Source organism: Sapajus apella, unplaced genomic scaffold (assembly GCF_009761245.1).
Source record: "Sapajus apella isolate SASKATOON/1434 unplaced genomic scaffold, GSC_monkey_1.0 scaffold2, whole genome shotgun sequence".
NCBI classification, from domain to species: domain Eukaryota; kingdom Metazoa; phylum Chordata; class Mammalia; order Primates; family Cebidae; genus Sapajus; species Sapajus apella.
Window position 1 is genome coordinate 15,495,953 of NW_022436942.1, and position 18,756 is coordinate 15,514,708.

At 34.0% G+C, this 18,756-nt stretch overlaps 1 protein-coding gene across 1 annotated transcript; it reads right to left on the bottom strand.

Moving 5' to 3' along the window:
- Positions 1 to 2,764: 2,764 nt before the first annotated feature.
- On the bottom strand, positions 2,765 to 3,590 carry LOC116558720 (60S ribosomal protein L7). Its single transcript, XM_032288788.1, has one exon. It carries the CDS (start codon positions 3,574 to 3,576, stop codon positions 2,827 to 2,829), a length of 750 nt encoding a protein of 249 aa, XP_032144679.1. The 5' UTR covers positions 3,577 to 3,590; the 3' UTR covers positions 2,765 to 2,826.
- Positions 3,591 to 18,756: the final 15,166 nt, after the last annotated feature.

An 18,756-nucleotide genomic window follows, 5' to 3' on the forward strand; every position in this document is an offset into this window, starting at 1 on the left:
CATTGTCCAAAAATGGAAAGAACTTTTGAAAGTAGTCTCCTACCTGCAAGGTACTTCCTGATTTCAGGGAGAAATCATCAATAGGACTGATCAAAGAAGAGTGTTCTTTTTTCATTGTCCAGGCCTTCTTGTTGTATAAACAAAAAAACTGGTAGCTGGTGGTTATCTTTTTCTTTCAAGGTCTAGAGGTTAGCAGCTTTATAGATAAGTGCAGTCCTGATCATAAACACAATTGCATTTTCACAAAACGGTAGGGCTAGCCTATCCCTTCCTGCCTTTAATCATGGTGCTCATTTATCCTCCTTACTAATACATGTCATTTATTGCATTTTTTTCCCCTCAGAAAAAGTTGGTTTTCTCTTCATTACAAAGAAACAAAAACCTGAGGGGAAAAAAAATCTATTTAGGGAGACATCCTTTCTCCTCGATAATTTTCTGAATGGTGTCTGGGAAGTTGTCTGCATCCTTTTGATTAGCAGAAGCTATTTCTCTAATTATCTTGGCATTTTTTTTTAAGTCAAACCTCTTCCTAAAATTATCGAGCCATCCCTTGCTGGCATTAAATTCTCTAGCTTTAGATCCTTCACCTTTCTTTTCATTTAAGTTCTCATGTAATGACCACTTTTTTTCCTGAATCTCATTAGAGGCCCTAGGTATGTCTTTATAGAACTCCTGCATGCACATAAAAGCTACATTTTCAACATGAGATAAAAATTTATTTTGCAGTAAGTGTAAGGATTTTGTGACTGCTGGCATTGCTGTAAAAGCATCAATTTTTTTTTCTTATAATAGTCCTTACACTGAGTAAATTACGGATAAACTGAATGAATGCATTTATTCATTTTTCTTAAAATGGTGAACAATTGCTGCGGAAGACCCCAATCTACAGTCATATCAAGCAATTCAATGGAAAAAAAATGCAGCATTATGACTTCCTTGGCTTCTTATGAGCACTTCCAGCAGTTTTGCATTAAACATAATGAAAAATACTCAAGAACTACAAGATACTCCTTTTTACTTTGAAACACAGTTTACTGGACAAAGTGCTCGTGAGGAGATGATTAGTATCACAACACATTTTTAGAACAAAGAACACTCAAGCTCACTGTAATCGCAACAGGATGCTATAAAATTATTATAGTAGTAAAGGATATACTACAATTAATTCTGTATACTATGATTTACTACTGCATCTTTATAATTGTTTACATTTCTCTGGACTATAAATGTTTCATGTAGTAACTGTGTTTGGGTGAATAAGTTTTGATAAATTTTAATTTTATAATAGATTTTTGTATATTTTATGGTAGTAAATGATAGAGTAGTATCTATATTTTATACATTAATGAAATACCTAACTTTTTCATATTTTTTCCATATTCATAAGCTACATGGTTCATCTGTGAGTTTTTCATACTGTTGCAAATATCCCAAGACATTATTAAGATAATTGTTGGAAAAAATCTACATGTAAGTGGACCTGTGCAGTTCAAACCCATGTTGTTCAAGGATCAACTTTAAAGTAGAATTATGAAGATTTAGCGATAGAAAGAACATGGAAGGAATGGGAGAATTGACAAAAGATGTCTTTCAGATTTCTGGAGTTCAACACAAAATTGTCAGACTGTAGTCATATAGAAAGTATTTGAAGCTATAAGAATAGATGAGACCATACAGTGAGAGGCTAAATCAAGAGAGTTCATTATCCCTTTCTGCTGTTAGAAAACAGAGCATTCAGAGATCTTCAGTTTAACAAAACACTAATAGTCTAATACTGCATGAGGCTGTGAACAGAAGACTTAAAGGAGAGAATTCAATCATCTTTCCTTAAACAACATTTATTTATTCTATTTTCAGATTTGCTTGGTATTTAAATTATTTCATCTATTTGCTTCAGGATGGCAGAAATATTTTACAATATTCTACTATAAGATTTCCACTAATTTTCCTGATACTTCCAAATATTTGTATAATAAATATTTTGAGGTTATGTTCACTAGCCCAAAAGTAGTCATGCTGTTTTGACCTTCCTCTTATCTATTGGTGATTTCTATATTCTTAACCCAAATTTTTATCTCCTCTTTATGTTTATTTAGGAATTTCCATAAAAAATGCCTCTGCTTTTGTTTTGCTTCAACTTTCTCTCTATGCTTCAGCATTCAAACATGTTCAAGATTTCCTTGTCCTTGAAAATAAACAAGTTAAAAAAAAATTATTTCACTAACCCCTCTACTTATTTCTGCTTCTTTATAAGCTCACTTTTCCTTTACAGCCATTCTACTCCACTCTAATACTCCTTCATTTCTTTTGCACTTACCCTTTTACTAAATTGTTTCTGCAATGTCACCTCTAATATTATTGTTGCAAAATCCAGTAGACACTTATCTTACTTGACGTCTCTGAACCAATTCATATCTCTTCATTTATCCACTTCCTTGCTCTCAGTTCTATTAATATGCTAATGACTGTAGACTCTGTTTTTCCTGCTCAACCTCTTGTGAGCTTTAATTTCATATATTTAGAAAAAAGGCGCAATTTTTCCATTTGATTGAATATTTTAATTAAAAATTGAAAGGGACATCATTAAAGCCCTGTATGTACAATGTCATCTTGCTTGGAAGACAGCATCAGTAGAAACTTCAAATTTATAATATGCAAATAACATTAAACAGACACTGGTGTTGGTTTATTTTTTAAAAATTTGTATTATGGATGCTACATTAAATTGTGAGTTAGTGTTTTTTTTTTTTTTTTTTTTTTTTTCCAATTGAGAGCAGGTACTGTTTATTAACTGACCAGCTTAGAAAAATAATCATGGGAGACACCTTAGTTCATTCTTCTAATAAGCCTGTTGATCTGATCCTCCCTGTTGCCTGCATCTCCACCTTCTACAAAATGGGTGGTCTTTTTCTTCATTCCGCCCCGTGGAGAAGATAATTTAAAGGGCCACAGGAAGTTATTTGCTTCTTTGAAGCGTTTTCCAACAGTATAGATCTCATGAATCAGATCCTCCATGCAGATGATGCCGTATTTTCCAAGAGATCGAGCAATCAGAGCGTTATCTGTCAAAGCAATTCGCTTCTTTTTGATTTTGCCATAACCACGTTTGTAGATTAGTTCATTTACTGACTTCAGATTTGGGTACCCCCATGCAATATATGGCTCCACAATCCGCAGCATGTTAATTGAAGCCTTGTTGAGCTTCACAAAGGTTCCATTGAAGATTTGACGAAGGCGAAGAAGCTGCAACACCTTTCGGACCTTTGGGCTCACACCATTGATACCTCTGATCCTGATGACAAACGCCAGTTTGGGTTCTGCAGGTACATAGAAGTTGCCAGCTTTCCTTGCCATCCTCGCCATTCGAATTTCAGTTCTGTACATCTGCCTATATTCCTTGTGATAATGCTTCGCTTTTTCATAGATAAGCTTCCTCCTTGCCTTTCGAAGCATCTTTTGGGCAAACTTCTTTCTCAGGCGCTTAATCTTCAGCTCTGCGAAATTCCTTCGCTTTTTCTTAAGGGTTTCCGGCACAGCAGGAACCTTCTTCTTCTTCTTCTCTTCTACACCCTCCATGGTTCCAACCGGAAAAAGAGTGTGAGTTAGTGTTTATTAATGAGGATGAGGATAACTTGAATAAGAGGTTTGAAATAATAGATGCTTGGGAGATAGCTTTGTGTTATTCTAACCGCTAATGTTCATTTCATTATGCTCTCTTGAAAGAGACATTTACGTAAAATTAAATTTTACTTAGATTAAGGGTTTGAAAGTAACTGGTTAACGTGGAACTTCCTGGTTAATTGTACTAATGTACAATTGATGATGATGCCATCAGAGAATCATGACATTAGGTAGCTGTTCCCTGCAGCGTGAATGCTAGTATTTTGTTTCAGCCTTTGAAAAGTGTAAAAGTGTATCATGCAGTAGGCATGATCATTTTTCTTTTATTCTACTTATGAGTTTTAAATCTGTGGTGTAAACTTAAAAGTTGTGTGTCTATTTCAAGGCAAGTTGAAAATGTTAAAAGAAATAAAGGAATTCATCTCTCACTATTCTAATAGGGGCTTGATTTTCCTCCTGATATCATGAATCTTTGATATAAAATGTACAAATAATTGTATTTCTGCTAAATGTTATGTAACTCTTTGTTTTTGGTAGTTTATATTTTGGCTACCCTCTAGTTTTCTGTGGTTTTCTTCTCATAATTCTAATTTTTCAAGAATGCTCTAACCTCAACATCATTATAGTTTTAAGCATGTTAATTTTACATTTTCTATGACAATATGTATTTAAAGTAATAACAGATTCATTTTTTAGAAGTCAACCAAGAATTACATACAAGAAAAATATATAATTTTTCCACAATTTGTGATAAAACATTTGAATAAGGATATTATTCACCTTGATGTTTACACAAATAAATAGAACACAATATCAAAAATATTGAGCTAGGCAACAATTTCTTATGTACAATACAACAGGCATTAGCGATTAAGAGAAAAACTGACAATTTGGACTTCATGCAGTTTTAAAATGCTTATTTCTTGCAGTCTTGAACACAAGCTGAAGTTCCTGAACATTCTCAGGCACTGATAATTGTTAGGTTTTTGCATGTAAAAAGTAGCCCTAGCCATGAGCCAAATAATTTAAACCCTCATATAAACTTTATCACCCAATCCACATGGACTTATCTGGGTAGAACACCTTACTTACCATCTGTAGCGAGTTTGCTGTAGCACCTCCGCATGTAAGTTCCCGCAATAAATGCTTTGAATTTGTTATTTAGTGCTTCATTCTTTGGAACCCTAACTGGCTCCATCTGTGGGTACTTTGGTGTAGTCCCTTGGGGGAACTCCACTTCAGCCACTTTTGGGTCAGCTGCAGCTGAGGGTTCAGCTGAACAGAATAGTTATACACATATCCCTGCCAGGACTATTAATTCTCTAAGTATTTACATAAAGAAAAAAAAAGAAATATTCTTACAAAGAACTGTACTTCAATGATTATAGCAGCTATATATATAACAAATTAAAACTGACAACAAATAAACAAGTGAATGGATAATGCCAATCAGTAAGTGAAGGTCAATTAACATGTTAATTTATAAAGAAATATAGGTATTCCCATACAAAGGAATAATAGGAACAAAATACTGCTGCAACATAGATGAATCTCAAAAGCAGTGTAAGTGAACGAAGCCAGGCACGATCATCTATGGACTTTCTGATTCTATTTATATGGAATTCTTTTTTTTTTTTTCTTTCTCTAAACTTTTTTCTATTTTTAGTTTTATTTTATATTAACTTTTAGTTTGGGATACATGTGCAGGTTTGTTATATAGGTAAGCTTGTGTCATGGGGGTTTGTTGTACAGATTATTTCATCACTGGGGTACTAAGCCTAGCACCAAATAGTTTAGATGAGCAGTTGATAAACCAGATTACAGGAAAACAATGGTTACAAGAGGCATGATAAATAGTTTTAAGTCTGATAGAAATGTTCTATATCTTGATTGTGATAATGATTACATAATAATATACATTTGTCAAAACACATAGAATTGTTTCCTTAAACTCGACGAATTTAAATACATGTAAATTATGCCTCAAAAATGATGATTAAAAAGAAATAGAAGAAATTGTAAGTTCTGGTTCATACATAGTAGGTGATGAAAATATAAAAATTAGTAGTATTAGTTGTTTCTTGTCAGTACTAATTATATTGCAGGTGCTTAACAAATGATGAAGACATACAGTCTATATTTAACTGATATATTTATTTATAAATATATGTAATTATATTCATAAATATGTTTGCAACAAGTAAAATTAAAATAAATATTTTTACAAGTTAAAATGTTGACTATATTGATGGTAGATTATTTTACTGTAAAAAATATCATATTAAAATACAGCCTCATCGTATGTTGTAATTTTCTAATGAAGTTATTTACAATCTTGGTTATTATTACATTACATATAATCAAAACTATATATTTAATAATTATTGATATAATATAATTATAAGAAAAAATAAAAATCTTACTTGCATAATGCTTTGTGCTGTGCCATTTAGTTGTTTTATTCTATACGATTACTTGATACATAGAGAAGAGATGTACATATAAAATTGAAGGAAAAATATATCTACATCATATACCTATGTGTGTGTGTGATTGTTTGCACATACCAGAGAGATAAGGAAGAGTTAGTTATGATTCCTTTAAGAGTTATGTTATGTTATGACCCTTTTAACAAGCCTATGGTCCAGAGTGTTATTTGTAAACATTATCCAGGAAACAACTTTACTGGAATCATTTGAGGTACTAGAGAAAGAAATACACCTTAGCAAACCTTCTGCACCGTACTTTTGATCTGTTGAATCATCGTCTCTTTGAGTAAAGCAAAATAATTTTTTAAAGGCAATTATAATGCCCTCTAAAGTTTTGTAATCCTTAATTTATCTTGATATATTGTTTTATTTTCTGTGTACTTTCTTATTTTCATGTAATTTTCTATTTATTTTGGCTTTTAATAATTGTTCTGTAGTTTTCACACATACTATCTAATATTACCTATATAAAAATGAGATAAGTAGAAATGTATTAGCTCTCTTTTATTGCCAGCAAACATAATAAAGTAAATCGTATTTTATTCATATTTTTCCAGTTGAGTAGATCGTTAAAGCCTGTTCGAAGAAATTGATTCCTTTTAACAGATTCTGATGAAAGCATAAGCTGTGGTTCCTAACTCACTTCCACCACAATATCAAAGATAACAGGAAATGTTACTTTCAATTATATTATTTAGAAATAGCTAGATATAACCTGGGGATTAACTTTTCTTGTATTATTTCTTTTTCTAATTCTCCAAATTGATATAGACCCATAATTGTTTTGGTTCCAAAGAACCAAATATTTCAGTTTAGCCGCCCAAATAGAAGCTTTCGATACCTTCCGTTCTGGCCTGTTTTGGGTTTATCTTATGGTTATTTGTGTCTCCTGGCTGTGGTGTATTTGTCAACTTTTTACATGTAATAAATTATAGCAATCTTTGACATATATTTTCTTCTGTCACCTTGGTTTCATGAGAAAATTTAGTATTTATAGCCTAAAAATATAATTCCCAAAATCATACTAACACCAGTGATTTTTCTGTTATGAATCAACAAGTTATATACACATACCTTTATATATTCACATACAGAAAATATTTATTTTATATATACTGTTTTTGTGTGGTAATAATAAAACTCAGTTTTCTGAAGAGCTTTAGGGTTTACAAAGAGGATGCATTCATACATGTTAATTCATTTAATTCTTACAATAATTTTATAAAGTGGTATCAATATCACCATTTTAATATAAATGACTGAGGCTCAGAGTTGAAGTGACTTCTTTAAGACAGTGATGCAGGTAATTAATATAGCTAATTATTGAATCTTCTTTTTAATGATTATATAATTGATTAAAGTTTGTTGGCTGTAAGTCTGTCATTTACTTTACATCTTATTTTAGAAATTATGTCCAACCTCTGATTTCTTTTGTTCAAAAAATAGGAGAATGTTTTTGGCTGTCATATAATACAATTACTATTTTATAACTTTAAATGACATAGCCAGGGCCTAGTGTTAGAATATTATCTAGAAGACTCATCTAGAAGAATATCATCTAGAGTTTACAAGATGGATAAATTCGTCTAATTGCATCCTTAAAGTATAAACTAGGTAAGCAAATATATCTGAGTGGAAGAAATTATTTTTTAAAAAATAAGGAAAATACCAATAATGAAATAGGTTATACTATTATCATGCTTGGGCCTTTAAAATTTTTTCTTCATTTTAATTGATATATAGACTTTAGAAAGCAGTCCAGTTGCTAGTTATTTGTAAACACAACTTCAATAGCTCAGATATGTATTACTCGGAGCCCATGTTAGGTGCAGAAATGCTAGCTGGCAGTATCTGTCTGAGAAACAGAGCCTGTCTCAAATGATGAGTTTGCTTGCAACTGAAATATGCCACCTTTTGATGACTAATTTTATGAATAAAAAATAAAGCATAAATAATTCTTCCTGTTTCCCTATTACATGCATGAGTACACACACACCCAGAAAGAGAGAGAAGTTAATTTTTAGAGGCTTGACTTGGTGAGAAATTATTCAACTTTGAATAATTTGAATAATTATTAATAATTATTAATCCTGGAGTAAATTAACTTAAAAGCCTAGTCCTATTAATTGCCAGCCAATGTTGTGGGCCAGGAAAAAAAAAATCATTATCAGAGGATTTTTTATAGAACTTTTCTACAATTGTGTGATGTGCTTAACTACATCATCAATATGAACACAGGCATAGGAGAAGGACGAGAAGAGCTTATCAAGGGTTTGGAATTTTCATTAGTGGATAAGGCCTGAGGATAGCGGATAAAGAAAGTTAAGGATATCTTTAGGGTACTGTTTGAAATAATGCAACATTACCTCTAAACTGAAATGGAGAGGGATTTAAGGCTGGAGGCCCTCATGGATTTTAAAATTTAGAGCTGATAAATGTGGGGGAAGATCCAATGAGGATAAGCAATGTAGGTATATGTATAGGGAAGTATTTGCAGAGTGGAATGCCTCAATTTGCGATTTTAGAGCTGAAACTGTGTGTGTATGTGTAATGTGCCTAAGGCTGTAAATGGTTTAGGTACAGTGCAGAAATTATTCAATGAATTACTCAGTTCATAACATTTCATTGGAAGTAAGTGGGTAGAACACTCTGAGAGCCAAAAACAAATACTTGGCTTAATGAAAGAGATAACCATGAGAAGTACTGGTTAGATGGTGGTGTTAGACATTGATACCACTTTATAAAATCTCTAAAAGGTAGAGATTTACACCAGAAGGTGAGGAAGTATAAGAATTAGGGATGTTGACTGAGAGCATGGATTTCATGCTCATGATTTATCTGCAGATGTGTCTGAGAAAGTAAGTACATTGTACTTGAGAAAGCAATTGGGAAGAAAGTTTACACTAAAAGTGGAGAGGTGAAGTAAAGCTTACTGAAATGGTTATGGTCTGTGAGCAGATGATTTATTCCTGACTCATGTTGCCATAGAGAGGGACATTTTTCAAAATAGCAATTCTGATCTGTCTACCCATCTCATTTACTCCTTCCTAGGTAGTGGACTGACTTCACTGAGTGCTGGGCTTGGAAATGAGCTGCACGTGTGTGGCTTAGGCAGGCCCTCTAGATCTCTTGTTTGAGGGATCTTCCTCCGTGCACAGAAGATGTGTCATGGTCTTCTTTGTTCCTCTGTATAGTAAGTTTCAGGGAACATGTCCTTGGCAGAAACATGCAGTTGTCCAGCTCAATGTGTGACTAGATGCTGTAAGGTTAATTCTGGGGTGAAATGTAATCAAGCTCTCTTGCTTGAATATCTAAACTCCATATTGTCCAAACTTGCTCTTACAAACTACTATTGAGACTTCCAGCTAAGCTCTGTATTCTCAAAACTTGCTCTTATAAACCTGATATTAGGACTCATATGTTTGTCTTTCCAATTTTTTTTTTTTTTTTTTTACAAATTTGGGGATGAGGAGAGTATTATTTGTATTCTCAAATTCTAAGAACAAAACCTAATGAAAAACTAAAATTAAAACAAAAGAGTAGCCAAACAAACCAACCAATACCCACCTCAGGAAGAATGAGAGAAGTGAGTTGGGATTCAGGAAATGCCACCAAGAGAATCATCAGTGTGAAATCCTAGAAGATAGTGGCCACGTGGACCTAACAGAATTCAGTGGAGATTTGGAAGATTTAGGCAGCAACTTTGTTGAGGGAGGAATCAGGTTTTTCTTTGCCTTTGGTCTGCAGTGGTGGTAACATTTGCAAGTGAACAGAGCCTCTGTAAACTCTAAGTGAGAGTGGGCAGGGAGGAGCAACTGATCATCAAGCGTATGGTAGAGTCAGGTAACAGAAAGGGATCGTCGAAGGTTTGGTATGTGTTAACACTCCATGTTTTGGTCTAGTGTTCTGAGTTAAGTCAGTATTTCTTAGGGACCAGAATGGCATCTTTAGAACAAAGTCCAAACCCTTTAATACAATCTGTTAACCTATATACTTTGGTTTCAGTTGTTCCCCTTCCTCTCTGCTATCCAGCCACAATCTCTAACCCAACCAATTCCATTGTCATTTACCAAAGCCCATATGAATGACAATTTTTTTCTATCAGAAGGTTCTCCGCTAGTTACTGCACAGATAGGAGGATAACATCAAGCTGGCCCATTCATTATAAGTATGCTACCTCTCTGTCAATGAAGACTGACTTGCATTTTGGAAAGAAGGAAAGACAAAAATTATATTTAAAGGTTTCCCAGCAAATTTTGAGATTTTATGCATTCATTTTCTTGCTTTTACTGTTGCTTCTGCCTTAAAAAATCAGTTATCTTTTCAACCAATCATATCCCTCTCATTTATTTGTTCAAAAATATGTATTAAGCACCTATTATATACCAAGACTCCCAAAAAGTGCTGAAGATATAGCAATAAATAAGCATCCATTCTAGTGCTAACACATGTATGAGAATTACCCTGGTCCTTTAAAAATGTGCATTCCTGACCTGTATCCTAGACAGGTAGAATCAAAGTATCTTTGGATGAGGTTGAAAAAATTGGACTTAAAGAAGGTTGCTAAGTGATTTAGATTACCCCAATGTGTAATCATCACTAAGCCAATGTAAAAGGCAAACTGACAATTAAAATTTGCTGGCAAGGAATAGGATAAAGATGAATTCTATGCACCATGGTAGCTTATAGAAGAGGCATTCTCCAGATAAAATAAAACCTAAAATGACATATCAAGAATGAGTAGGACTTAATCAGATGCAATGGGTAGGAGAAAGAAGAAAATGTTCTAAGTGGAATTAAATGGATAGACAAAGTCTTAGTGAGGAGATAAAGCATGGTCACCTGCATTTGATTCCAAAAATACTTCAGCATGGACAAGGTGGATATTTGTGAGAGGCAAGAGCAGAGTGAGACAGGACTAACAAGAAATGAAACTGGATAATAAGAAAATAGATCATAAAGCGGCTTTGTGAAGCTTCTTAAAGAGTTTGTCTCTCATTCTTAGAAAAAAAGGAAGACATAGAAGTGCTTTAATGGCGGAAGGATGTAAAAACACTTACATTTTAGAAATGTTGTGTTGTGGAGGTTAAGACTCAAAGCTTTTAACCAGGCAAGAAACTGCTAATGGAACCTGGGATAGAGGTTCTCCAAGTAAAACTTATGCCCCCTAGGGATAAACAGGACCAATAGCACCTGTGTAGAGAGACAGTATGTGAACTATCCATTCATTTGTGACTTCCTGCTTTTTATTTTTGGTTGTACTGTTTTCTAACTGTCAAGCATATGTTTGCACAAAGTTTCTTGCATAATTCAGAAACAAATAAATGTACACATTTTGGAAGTTGTTGCTGAATATCTCTCAATATAGATGCAGGATCAGTAAGAGCTTGGTGTACACTGTTCTAGGCAAGAGGTGATATCAACCTGATTAGAACAAAAGCAGAAGAAAGAGTTATATAGATGAGATGTTTACAAAGTACAATTGGTCAGATATATCAATTTCTTTTAAGTATGAATTAAGAAAGAAGGAGGAGCCAAGGATAAATCTAGATACCTGGTGTACACCGCTGTGTAAATGATAAAAAATAATCTTTTCTGATATGAAAAATACATAAACCAGAAGTAGAAAAATATATTCCAAATATGTGTGTCTACAAGGAAATGTTGAAAAATGAAGGTTAGAGCTGCTGGGATAAAATGGTTAAGCCCATTGAGCTTTGTTTTATATTTTGATATATCCAGCATTAAATGTTTTTAAATGTTTTCACAAGAAACTCAAGGCAGTTTGGGGATTTATTCGAGACTATTTACTAAGGAATTCTGTTGTGCTTTGAATGATGAATAATCGGAGTCTGATTGAAATAGGGTAACAATGCACCACCCCACCAACTTGGTGTTTCCCTTGAATATAATGAAGCTGTGTTTTCATATAAAATGACACAGGCCAATTACTTTTAAATGTGTATGTGAAAACTGGGAATGAAATTATTACATGTTGTGTTAAAGGTATATAGTAAGCAATAATAAATAAAAACATAATAAGGGAATATGAATGTATTTATGTAATATATGCATACATATTAAAATAATTTCTTAACCTGTGTATTTTTCTTTAGTTCAGATACTAAAGGTTATGTATCTAATATATAAGAAAATTATTTACTCTAAACCAACACATCGTGGAGTTGTGGATCATCTTTTCAATTTTCTTTACCTGCCCACAGCATGATTTCTTTCAGGCTCGGAGCTGTACTAATTTGCATGTTGAATTAAACCACTTCATCACTTTGACTTTCTGTCATAGGATCATAGCTGGAGAGGACTGAATAAAGTGGACAGTGCAGCCAGGAGCCAGAGGCATGTGCTACTGTTTGCATTGAGTTGTGATAGTCTCTAGTGAATCTTGAAATTATAGGATGTTAGCACTAACAGTACCTTAGCAATCATCTAGGCCAACTTTTTTCTTTACATAAAAATAATCTGCATTCAGAAAAGGTAAGCGACTTACTCACTTTTATATCTCTAGTGTCAGTCTTTTTCCTCTTCTTTCTCCTTTTGTCTTCACAGACCTATTTGATTCTTTAGTTTTCTCTTATGGCCTATCTTTTGATAGATCATAAGTAAATTGTAAAACTCAATAAGTAATTTTAAAAAGTAAAAAACTCAATAAGTAAATTGTATGGCAATCATTCATTTATTTGACAAACATATGTTGACATCCTGTGAAGTACAATGTATTTTGGGGGCAACTCTTACTGATACTGCACTATGTTCGTCCATAGATAACTTATAGTTCGGTAGGAGAGGCAAGATTACATAAGTAACAACAATTCAAAGGCATGTGTGAAATGTGCTGTAATAAGATTGCTTGAAGGTGCTGAAGAAAATCGGTGATTACGTTACGCTTAGAAAGTCGTACAGGGCGTCACTGAAAAAGTGACCTTTGAGTGGCTCTCAGGGAATGGGTAGGATGTCAGTAGGCATGCAAGGATGAAAAATAAATGTTATGAATAAAGATAAACAGGTGGAAAAGGTGATGGCATGTTTGAGGAATTGTTGAAACACTTTGTGAACCGTGTGGGAGTAATGGAATGTAAAACTGGAAAAGGCTGATTGGGGCAGATTCTGAGACTTCACTGCCAGGCTGAGGGAGAAACTGTGTGTGAATGATTATGATATATTAAAGTGATACTGATCTTTTAATTTCAAAGGTAGTGATAGTTGGGACAGGGATGCCAGTTGGCTAACTATGGAAAATTTGAGAAAAAAAAAAAGTCTCCTGATTTAGGATGGTGGCCAGAAATCAGCACAAAAAAAGGAAATATGATGGAGACCTAGTTGACAGGAATTGAGGACTTATATTGAAACCGGAAGTGGGAAGACTTTTCCGTATTACTCTAAGATTTTGATATGGAAAGTGGAAAAATAGATGTAAATTTGACAGAGGAGAAGGAGATGTTTGTAAATAATTGAATCAGTTCTAGAAAGGTTGAATTTGAAAAGTAGATGATCATTCATGTGTTATTCATTTTTAATTTACAAATAGTTGAATATATTTAAGGAGTACAATGTGATACTATGACACATGTATACATTATGGAATAATGAGATCAGGTGAATTTACATATCTGTCATCTTACATATTTGCTGTTTCTTTGTGGTCAGAACATTTAAATCTACTCTTTTAGCAATTTTGAAGTACGTAATACATCATTAACTAAATTCGCCATGCTGTCCAATAGATCACTAAAACTCTTGCTCTATCTGAAACTTTGTACCCTTTGACTAACACCTCCCTTTTCCCAGTACCACCCTCAACTCCCCAAATCTTCTCTGATATCAGCCACTGTTGACCTATGAGTCAGCATTAATCAGTTATTTGGTTGAAGCAGAAGTGACATATATGTTTTTATCTTATATGCTACAAGCAGGTTTATTGAAACTTTTTAGAACCAAGAGTCAGGGAAAAAGCTTAGAGTTTTGACAATCTTACACCTTAAAGTTTACTTCAAACTACGCTTTAAAGTATATTTTTCTGTAATAACCATTTATTCAATAACAAACATATATTTGGCACATACTATGTGCCAGGTACTGTTCTAAGTTCCAGGGTTACAGTAGCATAAAAGACACAGTAAATCTCTACACTTTCCTTTGTTTAGCAGTTGCAAAAGTTAACATAATTGAATGTGAAGCAGTAAAATGTGTTAGGGATAAAAGTAAAATTGACTTAGCAAATGGAGAGGGAAGGTATTTTCACTTCAGTAGAACATTGCATTTATACATACATATGTGTCTTTCAATATCGGTTCTAGATGACAAACATGATAAGGAATAACAAATCGATCAATTATGATTGAGATTCAGATATTTTGATCTAAATGAGAAAGGATGTAAAGTCAGGACCTTCTTTAAATCCCTCTAATCAAATTATAGAGGTGACATATTAAGTATTCTTGCATCACACACTGAAATACACATCAGAAATACATTTAAAATTGTTTCTTCTTCTTCTTTTTTTTTTTTTTTTTTTTTTTTTTTTTTTTTTTTTTTGAGTTGGAGTTTTACTCTGTCTCCAGGGCTAGAGTGCAGTGGTGCTATATTGGCTCACTGCAGCCTTTCTCTCCCAGGTTCAGGCAATTGTCCTGCCTCAGCCTCCCGAGCAGCTGGGATTACAGGAGTGTGCCACAATGCCCGGCTAGTTTTTGCATTTTCAGTAGAGACAGGGTTTCACTTTGTTGTACAGGCTGATCTGTAGCTCCTGAGATCAAGTGATCTGCCAGCCTCCACATCCCAAAGTGCTGGGATTAGAGGCCTGCGCTGCTGTGCCCTGCCTTGACCATTTTCTATAAACAAACAATGCAATCAAGATTTTCTAGGAAGTGATTTGTTTATTAGTGCTGTATCTAATGCCTGTAATGTAAAATTTTGTCTCTTCTTTTACTAATTGAGACTGGTTATTTTAAAAAGGACTAAGTACTTTTGCTTTCTAAACAGAAGTACATATGTAAATAGCATAATATAGGTCATTTAGCATAGGTAGAATGAATTAATGATTTCTTTATTATTATGATTGACAAGACAGTCACAGGGCTATCATTTTTATTATCAGCACAATCATTCTTATCTGCTGATAGTACTTTTTTTTCTAGCATTGATGTGCTTTATTGAGAGATGTGTATCCTTTCAGCAAGTTGCTTTAAAAAATGTAGACATTTAACGGACAAATAAGCTGGTTTGAATATAGGGGGTTTGCCTGTGGTTACTAAATCTAAAATGAGTCTATATAAAGATGGAATCTTTTTTTTTTTTTTTTTTTTTTTTTTTTTAAAGAGATGAGGTCTCTGTTGACCAGGCAAGAGTGCAGTGGCTCAATCATAGCTCACTTCAGCTTTGAACACCTGGGTTCAAGCACCCTCCTGTCTTAGCCTCCCAAGTAACTGGGATTACAGGCAGGCAAAACCACACTGAAGGTTAAAAAAAGAAATTAAAGAGTGTGTCTTGGTATGTTGCCCAGGCTGGCCTCAAACTGGCCTCAAGTGATTATGCTGCCTCAGCCTCCCAAGCAGCTGAAATTATAGGCTTGAGACACTGCACCTGGTATAAGCTAATACATGTGTGTGTGTATATATATACACACACACACATATTTTATTTCAGAGAAATCGTTTTGTTCTTTCTGTCATGTAAAAATACAGAGAGGAGACACCTAGCTAGGATCCAGGAATTGGGACTTTATCAGACTCTGAATCAGCAGATGCTGTGATCTTGGGCTTCTCAGTCTCCAGAACTGTGAGACATAAATTTCTATTGTTTAAAGCTGCCTGTGTTATTTTGTTATAGTGACCTGAACTGATCAAGATAAACAGGATATAAAAAAGAAAATATTTAGTTAAGTACAAAGGTACAGGCAAAAAATTAACATAAAAATCAGGAAGAGTTAAAGGAGTAGTTCCTAACCTTTTTAGCTTATGTCTGCAATATATATGAGAAGGTAATGATCGCTTGGACAATAGACTTTCTTTACTAATGCAATTACTGTAGTTCTTAAATGTAAAGCCATACTCTGGGGACTGCAGCTACATGGGTGTTGGCAGAAAGAATGCAGTTACCCTTTCACCCTCACATTGTTAAGCTCAATAAAATAAAATTAAAGTTGAGGGAGGATAATGGGATTATTACAGCTTCATCACTCCTCTCCCTTCCGCCCAACTTTTACAGATTTGACCTTTGCTTCACCCCGTTATTCCAAAACTGATAGATTGCATTGGTAGACTAAAATAATCTTGACCATTTGAGGGTTACCCTGTTGCTTAAACAAACATCTGTGTTCCATTTTGTAAATGTTTTCTTTTTTCTGGGCCAATGTCTTAGGAAAATTTGTCCTTAGCATTAATTTCTGCTCTCTGTAGTTGCAAAAGTAAACTCTTTAGAATGATCTTTAGTGAACTAATTCTTTGCTTTTAATCTACTTACCATAGGAATTTACAGTGAGGTTTCAATTGGAATAAAGTCCTGTGAATATTAATGATGGGGATTATTAATGAATTTCATCTCAAATGGGGAAATAGTAATAATACCACACTTAAACAACTAAATTTATATTTTGCCTTTCTGATTTCTTAAGTTCTGTAAAACACATATTTTATTTAGAAAATTTTATGATGTGTTATAAAAGCTCAGCCTATTGTTCAGGAAAAGAGGCATAACCATTGATAGGGAAAAATGAATATTAATTTAAATTTTGGTTTTCTCTGTGAGAAATAGGTCTCAGTGTAATCACAATTAACATTGGATTTATCAGGGAAATAATAGAAACAAATGAGAAACATTAACTTACAGCAAAGTTAATTAATATTTTCATTAATAGTATTTTATTATTGAAGAGACTTCATTGATAATATTTTATTGTTGAAGAGTCAAGTCACCTAGCCATTCTTTACCTAATGTGTAAGTAAGTAAACTTTTGTCTTCATCTGTAAACTTGAACTTAAACTGTGACACCAGCTGACTCATGCTGTAGGTGTGCTAATATTGTGTGTTTTCAAGGAAAACTAACTGCTAAAATGCTGGCGTATCATGTCTGTTACTCCATTCTTCTCCTTGCCCTTAAAATCAGGCCAACTTTCTCTGACTCCCTTTCTGTCTGGTTTATATAAAGCAACATAAAAATACCCATTCTGGAGTAACTGCAGTCTTTCTCATTCCTTTATGACAAATGATATTCAGCTTCCTCACACACAGTCTCATAAACCTACTTCTTCCTTGCTTGTTCTCAAACTTTTACCACTTTTACTGCAGGCAACCTCCTGACTTTGTAGTTATTGGCAGCCTTGAAATGAATTTGACTTTGCTATTTATTTTGGTTTTAAGTGTCAATCATTCATTTAGTTTGGTTCCCTCCAAGTTCATTCTTGGTCATACTCATTCCTACTTTCTGTTTCTACCATTAGCTCCCTCATCCCTACCCAACCACAAAGCAATGGGGAGAGGAGGATGTACGTGTTGGCAAAACATCACTTTCAGGTTGAAGTCTGAAGCAAAAGTAGACAAACAAAAACCTATTTTTGCAGTGTCATATATAATCCAATAAGGTCATCACTCAGGAGGAATAATATTTTTAAATAATGTACCATTTCTTCCAGCTGCCAGATATGCCCCAATGCTGTAATCTAGGAATGGAAGGTGGATATTTTCCCAATGATGCTTGTACTATGTTTATGTCACAAAGATAAAATCTCTAACCTTGAAAAAATATTCATCTTTCCTTCTTAATCTCCAGTCCCTATCCTACCAGGCTATTCCATTAAAATATATAAATACAATTCTATTAATAAGTAAAGCATTCATATTACTTATTGGATAGTAAAACTCAAAGATACTACTTTCAAAAAATCAGGAAGGAGCCTACAATAAACTCTTACAGAATGAAGTTCCAGAACAACTTAGGTCAAAGACATACAGGATATATAAGTTGAGTCAATACATTTCTGTTTAGAAATGTACAAAGAGCGGGAACAATGATAATGTTTTAGAAAAGATCATAATATCCATAACATGAGAACAATATTAGGGAATTGAAAAAAGTATTCATTTGAACTAACTTTTCTTTAGAAAATCAGAATGTTTGTTGTCTCCATCTCCCTACCCTACCCACTCCGTCTCCTATATGAGGCATTTCTCGCAGTGTTATCCCTCCCCATCCTCCCTGCTGCCTGCTGTCCCTCCCCTCCTGTGCCCTCCACTCCCCCCACCCCGCCTAGCCCAGTGAGTGTTGTTTCCTTCCCTGTGCCCAAGTGTTCTCATTGTTCATCACCTGCCTATGAGTGAGAACATGTGGTGTTTAGTTTTCTGTTCTTGTGTCAGTTTGCTGAGAATGATGGTTTTTAGATTCATCCACGTCTCTACAAAGGACAGGAACCCATCATTTCTTATGGCTGTATAGTATTCCATGGTGTATATGTGTGACATTTTCTTTGTCCAGTCTATCATTGATGGGCATTTGGGTTGGTTCCAGGTCTTTGCTATTGTAAACAGTGCCGCTATGAACATAAGTGTGCATGTGTCTTTATAATAGAATGATTTATAATCCTTTGGGTATATACCCAGTAATGGGATTGCTGGGTCAAATGGAATTTCTGTTTCT